This window comes from Coffea arabica, chromosome 2c (genome assembly GCF_036785885.1).
Source record: "Coffea arabica cultivar ET-39 chromosome 2c, Coffea Arabica ET-39 HiFi, whole genome shotgun sequence".
Taxonomy (NCBI): Eukaryota; Viridiplantae; Streptophyta; class Magnoliopsida; order Gentianales; family Rubiaceae; genus Coffea; species Coffea arabica.
Window position 1 is genome coordinate 17,919,057 of NC_092312.1, and position 19,206 is coordinate 17,938,262.

A 19,206-nucleotide genomic window follows, 5' to 3' on the forward strand; every position below is an offset into this window, starting at 1 on the left:
CTTACTCAAATCATTAAACTGTACCAACTATTATAAAAATCAACTTAAAATAAGCAAATAAATTAGACCCCACTTTATAACAATCACAAAAAATAAAAGATAAATAAAATTCAATTTATTATAATTTACAAATAAAATATTGCATAGTCATCCAAAAATGCGTAAGAGAGAATGAGAAAGAAAAGGAAAAATAAGAAAGTGACTTTTGTTTCTTTTTTTTTTTATTTTTGAGCTCCATTTATTTAATATGTTGTGAATTATGTGTCAAGTAAGGATTAATATAGTCTCTTTACAATAATTAGGGATGATAAGTGATATTTTTACAATTTCATGAGTGTCAAGTAATATTAAAAGAAACCTCGAGAGGTTTCTGATACTAAGATTAAGGGTTAATTACATTTACCTCCCTTGAGGTTTGATCATATTATCAATCAATCCCTATAATTTATCCAAATAACGGTTTCACCCTTTGAATGATCAAACATTTAACAAAAACCCCCTTAATGCCGAAAATGCCCTTTTTGAGGCCATATTGCATTAAAAAAAGAACATATTTTTATTTATTAACTTTCAAGTAATCCAAAAAAATCATCAAAAAGTTTTTGCTTATTATTTTATAAAAATCATATCTTTGCTTCCATAAATAGTTTTGAATCAATAATTATTTTAAATCTTAAAAATGAATATTAAAAATTAGATAAATTGAAAGAAAAATAAAAAAGAAGCAATTATTTTAAATCCTCAAGTATGGTTCGAATTTGTGGTTCAAGGCATGTTGCAGAGAGCACAAGGCATGTTTTCCTCAATTTGAACCATACTTCAGCAATTAAAATAATTTCTTCTTTTTTTATTTTTCTTTCAATTTATCTAATTTTTAATATTCATTTTTAAGATTTAAAATAATTATTGATTCAAAACTATTTATGGAAGCAAATATATGGTTTTTATAAAATAATAAGCAAAAACTTTTTTCTATTTTTTTTGGATTGCTTCACGGTTAATAAAATAAAAATATGTTCTTTTTTTAATGTAACATGGCCTCAATAAGGGCATTTTCGGCATTAAGGGGGTTTTTGTTAAATATTGGATCATTCAAAGAGTGAGACCGTTATTTGGACAAATTATAGGAATTGATTGGTAATATGGTCAAACTTCAAGGGAGGTAAATGTAATTAACCCTAAGATTAACAACATTCATTCCAGCCCACAAAACAAAACAAAACAAAAGACTACAATCGTCATCATCATTCATTACACATTTACGCCTAAAGAAATGGGGCATTCGATTGATTTATCAGCGCCTGACTCCTGACTTCACCGCTTTTGTCACTCAGCAGTCAGCATCGTCCGCTTCTACACGTCTTCGCCCTTGCCACCAGAAACAAAAGACTTCCTTCCATCGCCTATACAGACTCTATACAGACATAAATACTCCCCACACAACAAAACTCCATTTCATTTCATTTGCATTTCGCCAATCCAAAAATGAGCTGGTGGTGGGCTGGAGCTATTGGCGCTGCTAAGGCAACTTCCTTCTTCATTTCTCCTTCTAATTAGTCTCTGTCTCCGCATTTTCCTATTGCTACCTCCATCCATTAGATAAGGCTAATTAATATCCCCCCGCGATCTTTATTCTTTGTTCTTTATTTTTTGTAATTCGGTTATTGATTGATGTATCTTTTCCAAATTCGAACAGAAAAAATTCGAGGAAGATGATGCACCGCCCCAGTATCAGAGCGTGGCCCTAATAGTTGGGGTCACCGGCATCGTGGGCAATAGCCTCGCCGAGATCCTCCCCCTCGCCGACACCCCTGGAGGCCCCTGGAAGGTCTACGGCTTGGCTCGCCGCCCCAGACCCTCCTGGAACGCTGATCATCCCATTCACTACATCCAATGCGACATCTCTGACCCCCAGGACACCCAATCCAAGCTCTCCCACCTCGACGATATCACTCACCTCTTCTACGTCACCTGGGCCAACCGATCCACCGAACTCGACAACTGCCAGGTCAATGGCAACATGTTCAGGAATTTACTCAGCGCTGTTATCCCCAGTTCCCCAAATTTGCGGCATATTTGCTTGCAGACTGGGAGGAAACATTATCTTGGTCCGTTTGAGTTGTTTGGAAAAGTAGGCCATGATCCTCCTTTCCACGAGGACTTGCCCCGCCTCGACGTCCAGAATTTTTACTACACTCTCGAGGATATATTGTTTGAGGAGGTGCAGAAGAAGGAGGGATTAACATGGTCCGTTCACCGACCTGGAAATATTTTCGGATTCTCACCTTATAGTTTGATGAACATTGTTGGAACCCTTTGTGTTTATGCAGCTATATGCAAGCACGAAGGCGCGCCGCTCAAGTTCCCAGGGTGCAGAGAAGCCTGGGACGGGTACTCTGATTGCTCGGATGCAGATTTGATTGCTGAGCATCATATATGGGCTGCGGTTGATCCCTACGCAAAGAATGAGGCGTTTAACGTGAGCAATGGGGATGTGTTTAAGTGGAAGCACTTCTGGAAGGTGTTGGCTGAGCAGTTTGGAGCGGAATGTGGGGAATATGAGGGGGGACCGTTGAGCTTGAAGGAGATGATGAAGGATAAAGGACCTGTCTGGGACGAGATTGTTAGGGAAAAAGGGTTGGTGCCCACTAAATTGGAGGAGGTTGGGGTTTGGTGGTTTGCCGATGTTGTTCTGCAATATCCATGTTTGTTGGATACCATGAACAAGAGCAAGGAGCATGGGTTTTTGGGATTCAGGAACTCCAAAAATGCCTTCATTTCATGGATTGACAAGGTGAAGGCTTACAAGATCGTTCCATAGTTTGGACTTTTGTTTTTGAGTTTTGTGATGTTTGATGTGTTCTTAGATATGTTTCTTCTCCAGTAGCTTGCTGTTTAGGAAGGTGAATAATGATGAAAGATTTTATATCTGGCCACGAGGTTTTAGTTTGCAATGTGATCAGTTTCCGCAATTCGTATCTTCTTTCTTTGTTATCCTGCTTTTACTCTAATTGCATGCCCTGATGAATCTGCTCCCACAATATGGCCTTGACTTTTTGAGACAATTATAGAGAGACATATCAATATGCTAGAAGCAGAACAGAGGCTAAAATATCTCTGTCTGGTATAAAGTTAAACAAAGAGTAGGAGAAGACAGCAGAACTAGAATGGCACTTTAAACCCCCAAATCTTAAACTGATGATGATATGCAATGTACGAAGGGACAGAAGGCCATGGATGTAACTTTCACTCCCATTACCCTGTGTGTTCTCAAGCAGGGTAACATCCTGAACGAATGATCCTAAAGGCAGAAGATTCCTCTTGCACTGAAGGGTAACACCCCATATCTACGCAAATGCCATACTCTGCAGTGCAGTGACAATCAATTTGATCGTCTCTTGCAACGGCCAAATATTCTAGAGTGCATCAACAGCAATGGTAGAGGTTGATAATTTGGAAAGCCACCATCACTATTGACCCAACCCAGGAATTAGCTTTGTTAAGCGTGTGGACAAACACTTGTACATATATACAACAAAGCACAGATGGAAAGGGAGAATTTCTGAAACAAGATCACCGCATGCTAAAGATTAAAATTTGATTCAATCTCTTCCTTCCGGGGTTGAAATCACAAAAGGTTGTGCTTCAAAAGAGAGGTTCAGAGTTTAGAGAGGAGTAGAGCCAGCTCCTCATCGGGAATTTTAACGTCAATGCATGCTCCGAGTGAAGCAGCTAGTCTTGCAGCTAACTGATGCTTGCACTGAGAAACAGCAAAAAAGGGACAGACCTGATGCTCTTTTAACTTGTAGTATCAAATTAAGCATAAATATTTATTAACGAATGAATACTAGTAAACTTGTGTAGTCAATAAATAGAAGAAAAAAAAAGGGGACCAAAATGGTTCATATTCTAGTAGTAGAAAAGAAACAGAAACTCACACAAAGCTGTTCTCCCCTGTTAACAACGTCATAGAAGAACGAATAACAAGCACAATAGTGTTCCGGGAAGCACAAGTATTCTTCTTTCCTCCGCGATTCTCCCAGAACCTGATCAAGAAACGAAATTAAGGGTCATGAAAAATGAAAAAAAAAAGGTACATTTATTCTTTTGATTAAATGAATAAACACCTGAAAAATAGAGCGGCCGCTGGGTTCACCAGAGATTCTCTTGACTCCTCTCTGATCGACTATCCTCGTCGCTTTCTCCAGATTCTTGCCGAACAAAAAATGCAGTCTACAGACAGAAAGACTCACATCCATCAACCAATATTAACAGACAAATTTGAGAAAAAGAAACACTCGTTGACTCACTCACGTTGAGAGCTGGTCATCCGTGACTGCCCAGATTCACAATCACATGCATAAACATCTATTGTTAAGCAATATGCAGTCCAGAAATCAATTTATAAAAGAAAAAAAGATGAAGGAGCATTAGAAGACACAAATGAAGAATTGGAATGAGAAGGAAGCAGTGAACCTGAACCCCTGGACTCAATTTCCTTCCACGCTGCTTCTGCAACCAAACTGCTTGTGTTCATTCTCGGAACCAAAACCCTCCCCACTATCTCTATCTCAGACAAACGTCCCGCCAAGGGCCAGAACGCAATGTCAGTCTAGTCCTCCTATAGTTAGGGCGCAGTGGCCCAGCACTCCATTTCTCTTTCTTTTTCCATTTTCTATTCTTCCCTCTCTCTCTCTCTCTCCCTATAAACTTCTTTCTTTATTTGGGTTAATTTTCATTTTTTTTTTTTTTAAAAAAAACATATCTTCCCCCTTTTGAGTGGTGGTGCTACTGCTACTAGCTCTAGTGGCAAAATGATTTCGGAATTAAAGTACTCCCAACTTCTTACTTTAGATTCTCCCAACTTCTTGTGGCAAAGAGATTATTCTATTGGTTTCGCAAGAAAGATTTCTTAAACATGATTCGTTCGCACGTTCTGCATCTCCGGTGCTCACCATCGTTTTGTAATACAATTTTTTTTGTTGGTTACGATGCCATCATTGCGACAGGGTAGATCTTGTTCAATTAATATTTTAACAACAAAAAAGGTTAGTATTATGTATGTACCAAGAACCCCCAAACAAGAAAACAATCGACGTAGTAACATATAATTATTTTCTGTAATGCAATCCATTATTTGTGTCCAAAACCAACTCACGGCACGGAAGAAAGAACAAAAAAATGATTGTATCCAATCCGGATCTGAAGTTAAGAAAATGCTAAGCCGCTACACCACCCTTCAGTCTCATATCTACAACGGCGAACTGCGTCTTCCTGTATACATACAAATTACATTTTTTCAGTTCAGACTTCAGATGTAGCAGTCTCTCATAATTAGTATACCGCCCTTATCTGATTGTCCTTGCTCAAGAAACTCCTGCCGTATGCGTCATCCATTTCTTCATCCGAGTTAGAGGAGAAGATGTCCACCGGAGCGCTTATGCAGCCAACAGTGCCTTGCCTTTTAGTAGGAGACAATTTGCTTTTCTGGTGATCAAGATAAATTACGACCACCGTGATATCATCATGGAAATGCCGCCGAATTCCCTTTTCTATCTGTGCCATGTCCTTGTACCTCATCTCTCTCTTCTTTGCAGCCTCCCGCAGGGCAGCTCCAACTAACCTTTTAGCTATTCCCTGCAAGTATTTCACCAATACAAGGAAACAAAACTCAGTTTTACCTACACCAAAAAAAAACATTCCGAAACATATCAATGTTCCATCCAAACTACTCCATTTATCTGTCCTGAAATTATTCTAGATCATGCAATCAAATCATCGATATATCTCGGTGATCTAAGCGTAGCGGGAAGGAAAGACAAACTAAAGCTAGAATGGATTAGTCATGTACTGAAATAACCTCACAAACAATCAGTGCATCAACACTACAGACAAATTAACTTACTGCTCTTGGATTCTTGAATACAATCTCCACAGCAGCCTCATCAGTTAGGTGCTCCCAAAGGCCATCAGAGGCAAATATCAAGAACAGATCTTGCGGCTGGATCTTTTTACAGATTATTGAAGGTTCTGCTGTTAATACCGGTCTCCTTAGCGGAACAGGATTTCCAAATTGCTGGAAAATTGGATCTCTGTTGAACTCAGGTTTCTTCAGATAGATGTCACCAATAGATCTTGACACCTGAGATGCACAGAGGACATGTGTTTTTGTATCAGCAATTACATTCAAGTAAATGAAAATTTGAAACAAGAACAAAATGACTTTAAAAAAAAAAAAAAGCAGACATTGACCCCAGTCATTGGCATTGGATCTAGCATACCTCTTCTATGCTACATCAAGAAAAATAAAATATATCTTACTAGCTTCATGAACATCATGGGAATTTATGGCCCTCATCTTCTGATATGGCCAAGATATAAAGGAAGACCACTATATATTCACTGGAATCACAACCCTTGTGATACTTCATGGAACATCTCATGCGTGGAAGACATGCATGCTTCAGCTGCATGAGACGGTGGCAAGGGGCAGAGCATGTGATTCCTGGAAGAATGGGGAAGACAATGACCCTTAGAACAGGCTAGACCATGGTTTCTGATGCTTTCCTTTTTACAGGCAAAAGGCAAGAGGAAAAGATAAGAAATACCATAAAAATTATAACGAGACTTTTACTGCTTCCCTGATCCCTAATGTAGGCAAGAGACGCCCTTTTCTCCCAAGAAAGAATATGAAGAGGAATGTGGTAGATAAACAACCAAGATGAATAATATACGATAACTCAAATGATATCAAGATCCACCAAGCAACGATGTGTGTGTGTGTGTGTGTCTATAGATAGGCACTATTTCCAGCTTCAATGCTTTTGGAAGGAAGCTTTATCCCTTTGGAGATTATTCTGCATCAGCAATCCAAATATCAAAGACTGAATAAAGCTCTATTCCAAGAAAGCAGAATCATTTGCCACATTTCACCATTTTTTGACAAGACCGTAAACAATTACGCTTAGAAAAAAGAAATTAGACACTAAAACACCAAAAGTAGTAGATCGTAGAGAAGAAAGCCATTGCCATCCTGTCCATAACAAAATTTCTTTCATCGCACATTCTATAAAATTTAAAAGAGATGGTTTGGTACAGAACAGAAACCAATTTCAAAGTTTCGAGGTCAAAGATAAATCATTTCTCTTATAAGACATGAAAAGGACTAAGCTAATTTCCCTTATTGGCCACAAAAAAGCCCCTAGGACACATAAAAATAACCTCTCAAATCTAATAAAACTTCCCACCTAATTACGAAAGTTTGATAAGATAAAGTATACAAAAGCAGGAAGAACGAGAAGCAAAGTTGAATTCACTTATTAAGCAAGTCAAAGGAATGCAATTTACCTGAATTATGCCCTTAATTCTCCAGACTCCACGACAATAGATCACTATGGGAGAATCACCAGGATGTTGTGCTTCAACCTCCCTCCTCACCTTCTCGCACGAAACATTATGATCTGTTGTTAACCGCTCAGCTACCACTGAACCACTTTCACCATCAGAACCTCTTCGGCCCAAAACAGCTCTGGAGTCCCCTAAATTTGCTACATACAGCTGGTCATTAGAAATAGCGCCAACAAGACAGCATGAGCCAACCGAAGCAATCTGTGGCGTAACCGCCAAGGATCGCTTCACTAATTGGGTAAAATCCTCTTCTGTAGCACTAAATGCCTTCTTTATCACATCCGCTGATAAACCCCCTTGCTCACCGGCAAATTCTACAAAAAGAGTTTCCCACAAATCACGTAATTGAATAATATAACACTGCGGGAGGGAGCGAGTCTACAAGGAACATATTCCACAAACCATCAAAAGATTATTTTAATTTCAAGGCAAGCCGCCACCATCAATCAGGGTTCATTCACAGAATTTGACAAGGTCGCTTGTTCCTCGGTATTCGAATGATCGATAGACTCTCCCCGTCACCATTCACGCCACCCTTCCAGCTTCTTCCTTGCCAGTTCCCACCCCACCCCACCCCTTCTAAAATTCTATTTTCGCTTTTATGCTTTGGCAGGGAGAAAAAAAAACCCAATAATGAAAAATCTTACAAAGTTACCAAACAGACACAGACATAGACACGGAGAAAGCATGCATTAGCAACTCCAAAAAAGAAAGGGGAAAGAAGATGAAGAAATGAAAAAAAATTGAGAAGAACAAAATGCAACATACTGTGTAAATAAGGGAAGAGGTGGCGGTTAACGAAGCGAGAAGCTTCAGGGCCACCGTGACCGTCGTAGACGCCGACGTAAGTGGCGGAGGGGGAAGTGTAAACTTGACTCTGGTCCTCGAGACTAGAATTAGCCTGGACAACGGCGATGGAGAAGTCACCGGAGGCGTGGGGCTTTAAGTCCATGTGCCACAGCAGCCCATCTCCTCCTCCGCCGCCGCCACTCATCCTCCCTAAACACCTCTCCAACGGCCTATAGCACGATCGCAACATCATCTATCAAATTCTAGTCCTTACGTTTGAGGTGGGGTTTTTGGCAAGAAAGATGAATACTAGTACTAGTCGTCCTCCTATCCCATATCAGGAGGAGGAGGAAGTGAACAAAACCGGGAGCAGACCGCGTAGGAAAGGAAGAATAGTGAAAGACACGCTGAAGCGGACGCGTTTTTCTACTTTATTGCCGATACGAATGCCTTTTTCTCCACTCCACACTTCATTCAAACTATAGTCCATTCCATTCTTTGATTTCGGTCTTCTTTGGGCTTTTCCAAGTTCCTTAATAAAGACTACAACTGGCCCGGCTCTCAACCATCTTAAAGGTGCTTTAGAATTTTCAATTCCGTTGACTACGATACCCTTTTATTGGTCCAGACCTGAAATTCTGTTTTTTTTTTTTGTTTTTGGCACCCAGACCTAAAATTCAGTATGCGCTATTAAAGAAAAATTTTTTTAAAAAATAATTAGAAAAACTCTGAGTGCTTGGAGTTGTTGGAGACTTTGGGTACATATATGATGCAAGCAAAATATACTACTATTATTTGATAAAATTGAATTATCCAAACACACCCATTTATTGCGACCAAATTAAAACAAATCCAAATTAAAAAAAAAAACCTAAAATCTATCTTATTTCTTTAAATAAAACTATAAATTAAAGGAAAACAAATGACCCGGGAGTTTGGAATTTTGGATATCTTCGCAGAGAAGTTAGATGGGAGGCAAAAAAGTACAAAGAAGCGGGGAGAAGCAGAAAGAGACTAATTTGTCTAAATATTATAACTCTTCAATATAGACGGGGTCAATTGGGGTTTACTCAGTGTCGTCTTCGGGAGGATCCATAGACCCATAGATCGAAGCTACACAAGTTTTCACCCATCATCATTAAGCATAATGTATTTATTCATTAGTATTTACTATTAACCCTCCAACCTGTGAGAAAAAAAAAAAAAAAAAGAATTACTACTAACTCTCCAATTGTATTCGGTAGCACGGCATTACTCTATTACCAGCGTTCTTCGCCTTTGTCTAACCGTCAAGCATACCAGATAGAACTTAGAAGCAATGCCACCACGGTGGTTTTTTTTTTTTTTTGTCGACACAGGGGTGTCCGGGTCAATCCTTACGGGGTCCAACTAATTTCCTGCGGTCCGGATCCGACGCTTCAACCCGACCCGAACACGTTAAGTGTACGGAGTAATTCAGCGGAGCGGAGACTCGAACTTGTGACCTCAAAAATTCACTGGTGAAAGGCGCTACCGCTGGATCATTCATGCGGGACCACTAAGGTGATTCTTAGACATGATTGATTTTAAGCAATTAGTTACTGGAAATTGCATAGATTTTAGAATTGGGCTCCAACTTCCAACCAACCAAAAGTTCGCTGCTGGGGTCACAACAACCCAAAAAGTCAATTCAAATTTTCCACGTCCGCTGATTTTGCTCAGTCATGGTAGTAGTATTTCAAAACAGCGCCCATTACCGAGAGTGATTACTACACTCTTTCCTTTTTATTTTTTAAAAAAATTTTTTTTTTGGTCACGAGTCCTTAATAGGGCTGCAAACGAATCGAGCCGCTCGCGAGCCGCTGGAGTCAAGCTCGAGTCCAGCTCGATATTAATCGAGCTCGAGTCGAGCTCGAGACAGCTCGAGTCAAACTCGAGCTCGAACTCGAGCTCAGAATATTAAGCTCGTTAGCTCGCGAGCCGGCTCGCGAGCTTGAGTATATATATATATATTTTTTTTTTTATTTTTATTTAATAATAAAATTACGTATATTATATATATATTTTTTTTTTATTTTTTATTTTCATAGTGAAATTACGTATATATCCTTAATATTTTATTATTTCTTCAGAAAAAAATATTATTTTATTTATTTTTTAAAAAAATAAAATATTTTTTTTTATTTTTTTCGAGCTCGGCTCGACTTGATTCGAGTCGAGCTCGAGCTTGGTAAAATTTAGTCGAGACTCGGTTCGATTAGCTCAAAGCTCGACTCGACTCGACTCGTTTGCAGCCTAGTCCTTAAGGAAGGAAAGCAAATTTCTATTTCTAAAATAAATAAATTATAGTGGTGAGTGGTGACAGATTGAGATTATGCTGCCAAAGCAGTCGCCCAGCGCATTGTACTTTTGACAATGGGTACTCCGTGCCGTGTCATTTATGCTTCAACATTAACCAAGACATAGACGGTATGTCACTTCATGGAGGTTGACTGTACTCCAACTCCCAACAAAATATAGGAATTTAGGAAGGAAAAAAAAAGTTGATTCCCTTTCCTGATGTCTAATTAATAAATTGTCTGAATAGAACCTTGATTGCAGGGCAGTGCCTGAGCTGTTTTGCTTGGTAATATTTCGATTGGACCAGCTTTGATTGAAAGTTTAATGGTAGTAGTAGTTAGGTGAGCGGGCGGTTGAGAAATAGCTGAGTCTTTTCTCGGATGCCTCGACTTGCGTGATCTGTGCTCTAACTTTTCATATCTGGACAATTTGCAATCGCCAGTTCATCCGTCCTGTTCTTGGCCAGTCGCAGTCGGTTGGCCTGCGTCTGATTATGAGCAGAAGCCGCAAGAATTCTGAAAATATAGCATATGATCACCGGCACCGCCCGCTGAAACGAATTTCAACATTTTTGGTGCAAGGAGGTCCGTATCATCAACCTAACAATCATGATGAGTCAACGAAATCGCAGATAAAAATTTTTATAAGTGCATCGAACCCCGCAAAGCCATTTTCCATATCAACAAAACGTGCTTAAACAAATGCAAAACGCCTAATTACCCTTTATTCCAACCGATAGAATCATACGAGTGTGACCATCCCACAATTCCATCAAGGAAAATTAGAACTTGACATGCGCTGCCACCTTTAATCACTTGTTTTTCTATAAATGGTTCCTCGCTTATATATCACCGTCAGAAATTGTTTACCAGCATCTGTCCAAAAGAGTTGAGACCTCAACTATTGAGGAGGATCATACCCCGTGGCCGACAGGTTATGCAACACTGTACTTGGTGTTGGTGTAACAAAAATCAGCACGAACACTTGGCATTGAAGACAATATCTTGTCGGGGCGCTAGCAACATTGCGTTACAGTGAGTGGGATTGCTACAAAACTTGATTAGATTTTGGTTACATACATAGCACTTTATGCAGAAGTAGGGTAGGGAAAGTCATCAAATCAAATCACTGCATGTTAACGGTCGACCTTGTTTTAGTGTCAGCTAACAACCGTTTGTGCCCCAATCTTTTTTCTGCATACACAACCGGTGGCCTGGTTTTAGTGTCAGCTTTACCAATCTTAAAAACGCCACCAATGCAATGGCTCTTATTGTTTGGTCGATCAATGGGTGGATGTGACTCATTTGTCTGTGTTAGTAGCCTGCATTACATTAGCGTTGTACCTGTGCGGATTGCTGCATCAAACAACTTTAGTCTTCCCAAGTAAACTGTCAACTTCTGTGTCTTGTAAATGTACCAAGGAGAATACTCGCTTAAATTCATCACTTGACCGTCAATCAAGGAAGTTTTCTTCTCTGAAGCTCTCGATCTGAAGTTGCTTTTGCATAGTTCTTTCTTTATGTGTCACATTATCAGAAAGACAGGATAAGAATGTTCTTGATTAATCGCGAATTAGACTCTTTGATCCAAGTGTAGACCATGCTCAATTGTGGTTCGTCAATTTCACGATGTCCCATTAGTGACTTTTAACATGTGATTTTAGAAGTGTTTTGCTTTGGATCTTGTGATCTTTTTCCGGAGTTATAATCTCACACTTTCCTCATTTTTCATACATAAGACAAAAGTTTGATTTAGGTCAGTCATCATGTGGTTCTGCCACTCAACCTGACCAGCTATGCCAGAGGCCATCCTGACTCTGACTGCCCCAATTGCAACTTCAGGAGATCAACGGAATGGTCCTCATACCACACGCCAACCTCTTTAATTTGATTCCACATTTTATTTGCTATATAGAAGGTCAATTTGATGACAAGAAGGAAGAAACATGTAAAGTAAAAATTTGTAATCTTCAGGTATTATTTCAGTATTTCAGATAGACTTCATAAACATTTTCAAACCATTAGAGATGATCTAAGTAGCCCAAAGCGAAATGCCAAAAATAAAAGCCAATAAGTCAATCGAACACAATCAAATTTTGGAGTTCTTTTCTGCGAAGCGCGGATCTCATCAGTTCCTCTGGTGTTGGAACCATCTTCAACATCTCCTCCGGCGTTGCGAACTCACCTTTTCTCAGCCATGCATTTGCCCAACTATCAGAAAATCCCTTAACAATAACCAAACCATCAAACTTCTTTACCTGTGGGACACTAACGCATTCTTTAACATCCCAAAACACAATCTCCGGCAATTTCTCATACCCTCGACTCTGATACTTACGTACGCTTGCCCACGTTGCCCAAAAATTATTTGCAGCCTTCTCAAAGTCCACATCAGTGAAAACACATATCTTCTTCACCATCCTATCCAAACTCATATTTCCAGCAACTGCAGCTTCTAGAACTTGATCGAAAACCTTGGAAAACCTTATATTTTCACATTGCCTCAATTTTCTCATGAACTCAATCTTTGATCTCAGATCACTTCCTTCAATCCTGCAAAATATGGGGTCAGTGCCGAATGTGAGCACTTTTCCCTTCCAAGGCTCGTCACTGATTTCTGAGATCAGCAACCCTATACCGAGAGCAAAATCCATTGCTGCATTTCTAGTGCCTCCTGACACATTGTAAATGGCCAAACAGTTTCTCCATTCTTGTTTCTTGGCACAAGCTTCCACTATATTGCGCCATCGAATCTCTACGGCGTCATATTGAACACTTTCATCATTCAAGCAAGCGACAATATGATGAGGGCCAACCTTGCTTCTACCCTTAGTGTATATATCCAGCAAAATTGTTAATCTTTCTTCACTGTCTCCAGTCAAAAGCCTTTTGTCCTTTTGATAGAGCATGAACAACTTTTTACCTAAATCTTTCTTTGTTGTTGGCATTGTTACTCGGTCTGCTCCAGCTTCGAGGGCTTTGCGGAGAGGAACAAGGACTTGTTTACGTAAACGATTTCGGACTCTATAAGCATAGTGGGTTTCGTCAATCTCCTTATACTCCTCATCAGATTCAGGCGGAAATAGCTTTCTTGCAATTCCCTCGCATATCAGGGTCGATTTATCACAAACAGAATCAAGAGAGGGACATAATTTGGAAGCCATGCTAAGCTCGTCAATTCTTCCCGAGGCCAAAAACTGTAGATCATCCCTAAGAAGATCAGCGAACAAATTTGAAATTTGATTGTGCAAGAAACGATATTGCGCATCATGTACGTACTTCTCTAGTGCTGATCGAGCCCTGCTGATATCTCTTTGTTTCTTCAGTATTGTGCATGGAATCTTGTCTGAATTCTTGATATCTGCCATTGTTCCCGAACCCTTAGAGGGGTCCAGAATTCTGCATAAGATCTCAAGCGTATAGTCTAAAAGCTCTAAACTCGAAAATATGCTAATATTGCATGCAAGAGTTAGGTGATGATGCTGGTGAAGCCACAAAATTGCAGGCAAAAAAGCTAGTTTGTTAGAGTTTCCGCCGAAGTTGAATATGATTTTAAGGGTCGTCAGGGGGTTGTGCCTCCAAGCACTCTCTAGTAGAATGGGGAGGTTTTGGAGCGAGAGGTCACAGAAAAACAAGTCCATGCAAGGGCTTCTTGGGGATGTTGGCTCTTGATCAATTGGGGAAAGGGGGCTTTCATCTTGAACACACAGGTTATGAATAAATGGTGGGCCAAGAAGAATGGTTGGAGGAGCCATACTGGCTTCACAACTCGAGCAGGAGCAATGGAATCTATTTATAGGGGGAGGATTTCTTGGGCAGCAAGCTGCAAAGTCCAGGGAATAATATGGAGTAAGGCGGTGATCACACTGCGTTAGCTTACTTGTCTTTTGGGCTACGGCTTGCTGTACAATTTTGTCCCAGCACTTTATTTGCCTAATTTTTCTCATTTCCTTCCCACCTTTTCTGGGTGAGCTTACCGGCAGTTAAGACGAGTTCCTCAATTCGTCAAGTCATCCTTTACCCGCTCCTGTTGAGTTGCCTCATTTCAAACACACCCTGAAGGGCCTAAACAAAACGAAAACGAAAACGAAAACAAAAGCAGAAGTCAGATAACCCAAAAGATTGAACAGGACTTGAACCAACTTTTCCTTCTTTTTTGTCTGCTAATACGGAGATGGCTGATGTACGAGGGGATTTCGTTTGGATTTTGGACATCGATGGGCGCTTTTTGAGTGGTAATGTAGAGTGTGTTTGAATTGTAAGTTATTTGTTCAAATATATTTGCTTACATCATCATTATAATTTTCAATACACCTTTTTATCTTCCCAATTATCTTTTTATCTCACATACATCACATCACAAAAAGTGTTACAGTAAAAATATCTCAAATAACTTACAATCCAAACACACTCGTAGTTGTGACCTAAATATGGACTTTATATGTTAATCATGTAACATTTAATCGGCCCCCTACATGCAAATTGTTACCGGCTAGCATGTCGTTATACTAGAATTCATGCATCCTTCCGACGGCTTTGCAATCTTTTTTCCAGGGAAGAGCCTGACGTGCATCATATTTTAACGGTGTTTACATAACAGCGACCTAGGAGAAAACTGCAGCAAGCCAGATAAGTGCTTCATTCTTATAATTGCAAAAAGATAAATTTCAACGTGGATATTACAAGTAATTAAGATTCGCATATAATACGCTCCCAGTTTTAATTCTTTCGATATATTTGGACAATTGAAACCAGGTTTACTCACCGAGTAATGGCATAGAAACATGGAAGACGAAAGACTTGGTGAAAGGAAGGGAGACTTGATACACAGGAGGCATAATGGCAGCTCACAGGCACAAACAAAAATCTCCAGCTGACATTACTGGCAAATGGGAAGATGGTAAGGACTGACTAGTTAGCTTCCTGGAACACCGGGATTCCATTTAGTCACTTCCAAGATGAAGCAACGGCTCTGACCTATCCCGTCATCCAAAACTTAACCATGGTATGAGATCAAGTTAATAGGCAACAGATTACACTCTTTCTTTGGCTCTACGACCAGTAATTACAACAGCTTTTCGACAATTAGGGCAGTCCCCACAGATCCGCACCCAGGGATCCAAGCAGCAGAAGTGGAACCTATGCCCACAAGTTAAAAATATCAGCTTATCTCCCTCCAGGAAGCTCTCAAGACATATGCTACAATCCTCTAATCGCCTTGCCGTTACCTCTCCATCACTGTTATCAGATTTACTGAATATCTCAACTTTCAAACTGTCTAGAGCCTCTTGAGTGAGTCCTGGAGGTCTCTCGGACTTTTCTGTGGGAAGGATGTCAGTGAAGGAAACTGATTCAGCTAGCCACTCTCTGGAAATTCCATTATCCCAGTCCCCAACATCAGCAAGCCTAAAATCATCCTCGACAGCAAAGTCATTGTGATGAATGCTTGATGAAGGCCGGTGCCTTTGCCTACAGGTAAGACAGCAAAAGTCCAAGTAATCTGAATGTCAGAATATCTTTCACTACATGCAAAAAGAAACATATAAAACAGTGTCTACAAAACAAATTTTTTCTTTCCACACGTTTCGCTGTTAAAGCATATGAGACAGCACAAAAGGCACTTGATCTGCAAAATAAGTTCACAGAAACAAATAGGCAGATTCTGTCATTCTACCAAATCTGCCTCTTCCCTTTACACAGCACAGCTGTAAGATTTGCAACTAAACTACTACATGATTTGTCAGTGGACATTAAAGCAACGGGAAATAAAGTAAAAAGTTCAAACAATAAAAAACAAAAGCAGATTGCTTAGGAACAATACGGCCAAAGTTCTTTAAAAGTTTTACAGTAAGATACTTAATCTGGAGACTAGAAAAGGCCAAAAGGAAGGTCTTCTTCATACAGAAAATTCCAGAAGAGGCCAAACAAAATGGGAAGTAGCCTATCCTGATGAAGCAAATGCTTGAGGTGTGCTAAATTGCTCCCCAAAACCATACCATAGACCAATGTCGTCAAGATCTTTTAAGTGAACTTTCTGCATGAAAACATTCTACTCTGAATGCTTTAAATTTGCATCTGTTCCAAAACAGTGTTGTCACCCTGACAGTTTCATGTAATCCTCTAGCATCCACGAGAATTCAGATAGGGTGGAATTGCATTTATTGCCAATCTACTGTTATCCTTTCCAACTAGACATCATATAAAAGAAACTAGGAATCCCCAAGCAAACAGAATCACATGAACAAAATGGGACTTAAGAAGGAGGATGAGGATTAAGAAGATGGAAACTGAAGCACCCATTAAGTTAGTCTATACACACAAATGATAAATTCTACTACTGCATATCAAAATATATTGTCTATTCTTGTCTAATTGCCGGTTTATTAATTGAAATCCAAGGAAAAATTTTCACAAGTCAAAAGAAATATTGGAATGCATAGGCCCTAGGTGCATATATCAAAACTGAGAACCTGTGACCATTTTTTCATAAAGGCCCTGTATAAACTCATAAATGAAATTACCACCACAACAAGAAAAAGCTCCTAGAAAAACAAAAGTTGCAAACTCAAAAAGCTTTGCGGATCAAAAGTGGGAGAAATAACCTATTTGCAGATAAAGAGACTCCTCTCAGCCTCTGCAGAAGCCTCTCTCTTGCAAGAAGCACAGTTCCTGGAAGCCTATCATTACCAGAAGACCTCAGCCCACCCCTTAAGGCGTCCACAGATTCAGAATTGTTAACCTCTCCCAAGGCAGAAGGACTGCTACCTTGGTCCAGCCAACCTGATTCATGGTCCTATGCACAGAAAGAACTTAAGCATAAAACTTTCCAGCCAGCAAAAAGATTTTATTGGTGTTGGGGAATGGGATGTAAAAGACTGGCAATGCCCTTAAACAAGAGAATACAGGGTCACCCTCCTCTTAATAAGATGGAAGTCAAGGGAAAAAAGCACACAAACCACCTGAATAATGCAATTTCGTGTCTACAGATTACACACAGTTACAGCTGCCTCATTCATTTGTACCTCATATTTTTCGGCAGATTAATTAAGTGCAGAGTAAGTACACAGGCAAGCAAAATCCCCATTAGACAGAAACTTCAGATTGAAACCTGCCAAAATAATAAAGAAAGTGGTGTTTCATAAAGTTGTGCATTCAAACTCTGAGGATAATCACACTCCTATTGCCAGGTGCTATCAAATCCAGATTGAAAGGTTTCATCAACTGGTAGAGAATGACCGCTGCTCAAACAGCATACTTAAGTTGAGCAAGTTGGAATCAAGTAGCCAGCAAATTTATTGTGTTCAATTGCGGTCCCACAGTGTAGAAGGTTATATTAGAACTGCTTCGATGTGGAATTCAAATTTGTAGGTGCTTTGAATGTCAATATCGAACAACAAAGAGGAGGATTCCTCACATTAGTTGAGGTAATGGGTCAAGCTTGCCCCCACCACAAGGCACAGAGACCTCTCATGGTGTGCCACTAAACTGAGACCATTATATATTACAAGTTACAGCAGACATCAAGTAAGTATGATTACACCGGCCAAAAGCAAGTGGACCACCATACCACTTGCTCATGCTAAAATCAAACAAATTTCTCCCTCGATAAATTAGTAGTCTACCTAATTAACTAAAAGCAAAAGTAAAAATTTTTAACTCGGAAGAAAAAAAAAAAAAAGAAAGTTACATAAAAACACGTCCTTGATACAAAAGGATATCCACCAGTTTGTTCGACATTTATCCAGTTTTTTAGCATCAATTCGATCAATTATAAACATAAACTACACCACACAGACACATCATGTATAATTTATAAGAAATAATAAAGTAAAAGTTAAGGTATCTCATACAGGAAGAAGGTGGCGATGAGGTAGGTGATGCCTAGGGTGAGGAGGGCGCCGAGGGAGAGGATCACATCCTTCAATATCGAGGCGATTATGATGATGACGTCGTGAATTAAGACTAGTAGTAGGAGTGGTACCGTGATGGTGAGTGACGTGATAGCGGTGGCGACGACTATTAGGGTGAGGAATTCGGTGAAGATGGGAGGAGGAATCAAGCGGCGGCTCCTCTCCTCCTCCGTCTCCAAGGTCGAGGAGGCTGCTGCTGCTTCGACCAAAGCGAGACCTCCTGGCGTGAAACAGCTCCGACGCGCTCGTCATGCAAATGCAATTCAATCAATTTCCACCAGCCGGAGCAATAATTAAACCGAAACCTAGAAACAAAATTTTTTTAAAAAAATTTTGCGTTACTCCAATTAGCTTTAGTACAATTCAAGCTGAGATGCGGATAAAGAAAAGTGATTTTTCAGATGAGGAAGCGATGAAAGAAGTTTGAATCTGATTGGGGGAAATTTTGGGAGGAGTGGTGAAGCGAGATGATTGGTACAGTACTTAATAACTAAGGGACCAACTACCAACAACTAAAATTCTGGATTCTAGTCCTCCTAATTCCTCCGCGTTTTTTAAATCCCAACCTCTTCTGGATACAACAAGCAATTGGATCTGTTTAATGCTAGTTTGGTCTCAAGAGAAATCACTGTGGATTTCAATCTAACAGTCCAGAGGAAAACTTTTGTTAAACAACAAGTCCGTTAACTGAAACAATGTCATTTATCCTATTCCTAGCTTGGGCTTGCGACAAATCATGATGGGCCTCTGTGCAAATATATCAATAATAGCCTTTGTCCAAT

General features: G+C 39.8%; 5 protein-coding genes across 12 annotated transcripts; 1 reads left to right on the forward strand and 4 right to left on the reverse strand.

Annotated features, from left to right (window-relative positions):
* The first annotated feature begins 1,365 nt into the window (after window positions 1-1,365).
* LOC113726505 (3-oxo-Delta(4,5)-steroid 5-beta-reductase-like) lies at window positions 1,366-2,972 on the forward strand. The gene is made up of 2 exons (XM_027250254.2): window positions 1,366-1,524; window positions 1,697-2,972. Exons 1-2 carry the CDS (start codon window positions 1,486-1,488, stop codon window positions 2,819-2,821), a joined length of 1,164 nt encoding a protein of 387 aa, XP_027106055.1. The 5' UTR covers window positions 1,366-1,485; the 3' UTR covers window positions 2,822-2,972.
* Window positions 2,973-3,452: 480 nt separating this feature from the next.
* Window positions 3,453-4,935, reverse strand: LOC113726508 (uncharacterized). Of its 3 annotated transcripts, none has more exons than XM_027250258.2 (5): window positions 4,477-4,935; window positions 4,315-4,336; window positions 4,128-4,233; window positions 3,939-4,046; window positions 3,453-3,760 (listed from the first exon to the last, which is right to left on the reverse strand). In XM_027250258.2, the coding sequence occupies exons 1-5, from the start codon at window positions 4,535-4,537 to the stop codon at window positions 3,659-3,661; spliced, it is 399 nt and encodes a 132-aa protein (XP_027106059.1). In that variant the 5' UTR covers window positions 4,538-4,935; the 3' UTR covers window positions 3,453-3,658. The 3 variants fall into 3 exon arrangements, with proteins under 3 accessions (XP_027106059.1, XP_071930936.1, XP_071930935.1); XM_072074835.1 differs by having other exon boundaries at window positions 4,311-4,336; XM_072074834.1 differs by having other exon boundaries at window positions 4,311-4,368.
* Window positions 4,936-5,083: 148 nt separating this feature from the next.
* Window positions 5,084-8,703, reverse strand: LOC113726506 (probable protein phosphatase 2C 63). Its single transcript, XM_027250256.2, has 4 exons — window positions 8,176-8,703; window positions 7,348-7,721; window positions 5,906-6,142; window positions 5,084-5,637 (listed from the first exon to the last, which is right to left on the reverse strand). The coding sequence occupies exons 1-4, from the start codon at window positions 8,447-8,449 to the stop codon at window positions 5,335-5,337; spliced, it is 1,188 nt and encodes a 395-aa protein (XP_027106057.1). The 5' UTR covers window positions 8,450-8,703; the 3' UTR covers window positions 5,084-5,334.
* A 3,760-nt stretch (window positions 8,704-12,463) lies between these two features.
* LOC113726510 (uncharacterized) lies at window positions 12,464-15,418 on the reverse strand. 6 transcript variants are annotated; one of them, XM_072074841.1, is made up of 4 exons: window positions 15,280-15,418; window positions 14,492-14,579; window positions 13,794-13,875; window positions 12,464-13,711 (listed from the first exon to the last, which is right to left on the reverse strand). In XM_072074841.1, the coding sequence occupies exons 3-4, from the start codon at window positions 13,848-13,850 to the stop codon at window positions 12,590-12,592; spliced, it is 1,179 nt and encodes a 392-aa protein (XP_071930942.1). In that variant the 5' UTR covers window positions 13,851-13,875; window positions 14,492-14,579; window positions 15,280-15,418; the 3' UTR covers window positions 12,464-12,589. The 6 variants fall into 6 exon arrangements, with proteins under 6 accessions (XP_071930942.1, XP_071930941.1, XP_071930940.1 ...); XM_072074840.1 differs by having other exon boundaries at window positions 13,794-13,894; XM_072074839.1 differs by having other exon boundaries at window positions 13,794-13,894; window positions 14,395-14,579.
* LOC113726511 (probable E3 ubiquitin-protein ligase RHY1A) lies at window positions 15,131-18,988 on the reverse strand. Its single transcript, XM_027250267.2, has 3 exons — window positions 18,365-18,988; window positions 17,117-17,307; window positions 15,131-15,983 (listed from the first exon to the last, which is right to left on the reverse strand). The coding sequence occupies exons 1-3, from the start codon at window positions 18,674-18,676 to the stop codon at window positions 15,548-15,550; spliced, it is 939 nt and encodes a 312-aa protein (XP_027106068.1). The 5' UTR covers window positions 18,677-18,988; the 3' UTR covers window positions 15,131-15,547.
* Window positions 18,989-19,206: the final 218 nt, after the last annotated feature.

What these genes read in the sequence shown, in the direction of transcription:
- LOC113726505 (XM_027250254.2), top strand. Translation starts at nt 1,486, where the DNA reads ATGAGCTGGTGGTGGGCTGGAGCTATTGGCGCTGCTAAG. An exon ending in GAGCTATTGGCGCTGCTAAG is followed by an intron (nt 1,525 to 1,696) that starts GCAACTTCCTTC and finishes AAATTCGAACAG; the next exon opens with AAAAAATTCGAGGAAGATGA.
- LOC113726510 (XM_027250260.2), bottom strand. Translation starts at nt 14,461, where the DNA reads ATGAGAAAAATTAGGCAAATAAAGTGCTGGGACAAAATTGTACAGCAA.
- LOC113726506 (XM_027250256.2), bottom strand. Translation starts at nt 8,449, where the DNA reads ATGATGTTGCGATCGTGCTATAGGCCGTTGGAGAGGTGTTTAGGGAGG. An exon ending in CCTCTTCCCTTATTTACACA is followed by an intron (nt 7,722 to 8,175) that starts GTATGTTGCATT and finishes CTCTTTTTGTAG; the next exon opens with AATTTGCCGGTGAGCAAGGG. An exon ending in GAATTAAGGGCATAATTCAG is followed by an intron (nt 6,143 to 7,347) that starts GTAAATTGCATT and finishes TGTGCATCTCAG; the next exon opens with GTGTCAAGATCTATTGGTGA.
- LOC113726508 (XM_072074834.1), bottom strand. Translation starts at nt 4,537, where the DNA reads ATGAACACAAGCAGTTTGGTTGCAGAAGCAGCGTGGAAGGAAATTGAG. An exon ending in ATGACCAGCTCTCAACGTGA is followed by an intron (nt 4,234 to 4,310) that starts GTGAGTCAACGA and finishes TTCTGTCTGTAG; the next exon opens with ACTGCATTTTTTGTTCGGCA. An exon ending in GCGGCCGCTCTATTTTTCAG is followed by an intron (nt 4,047 to 4,127) that starts GTGTTTATTCAT and finishes TTTCTTGATCAG; the next exon opens with GTTCTGGGAGAATCGCGGAG.
- LOC113726511 (XM_027250267.2), bottom strand. Translation starts at nt 18,676, where the DNA reads ATGACGAGCGCGTCGGAGCTGTTTCACGCCAGGAGGTCTCGCTTTGGT. An exon ending in CTCATCGCCACCTTCTTCCT is followed by an intron (nt 17,308 to 18,364) that starts GTATGAGATACC and finishes TTCTGTGCATAG; the next exon opens with GACCATGAATCAGGTTGGCT. An exon ending in GTCTCTTTATCTGCAAATAG is followed by an intron (nt 15,984 to 17,116) that starts GTTATTTCTCCC and finishes TCTTACCTGTAG; the next exon opens with GCAAAGGCACCGGCCTTCAT.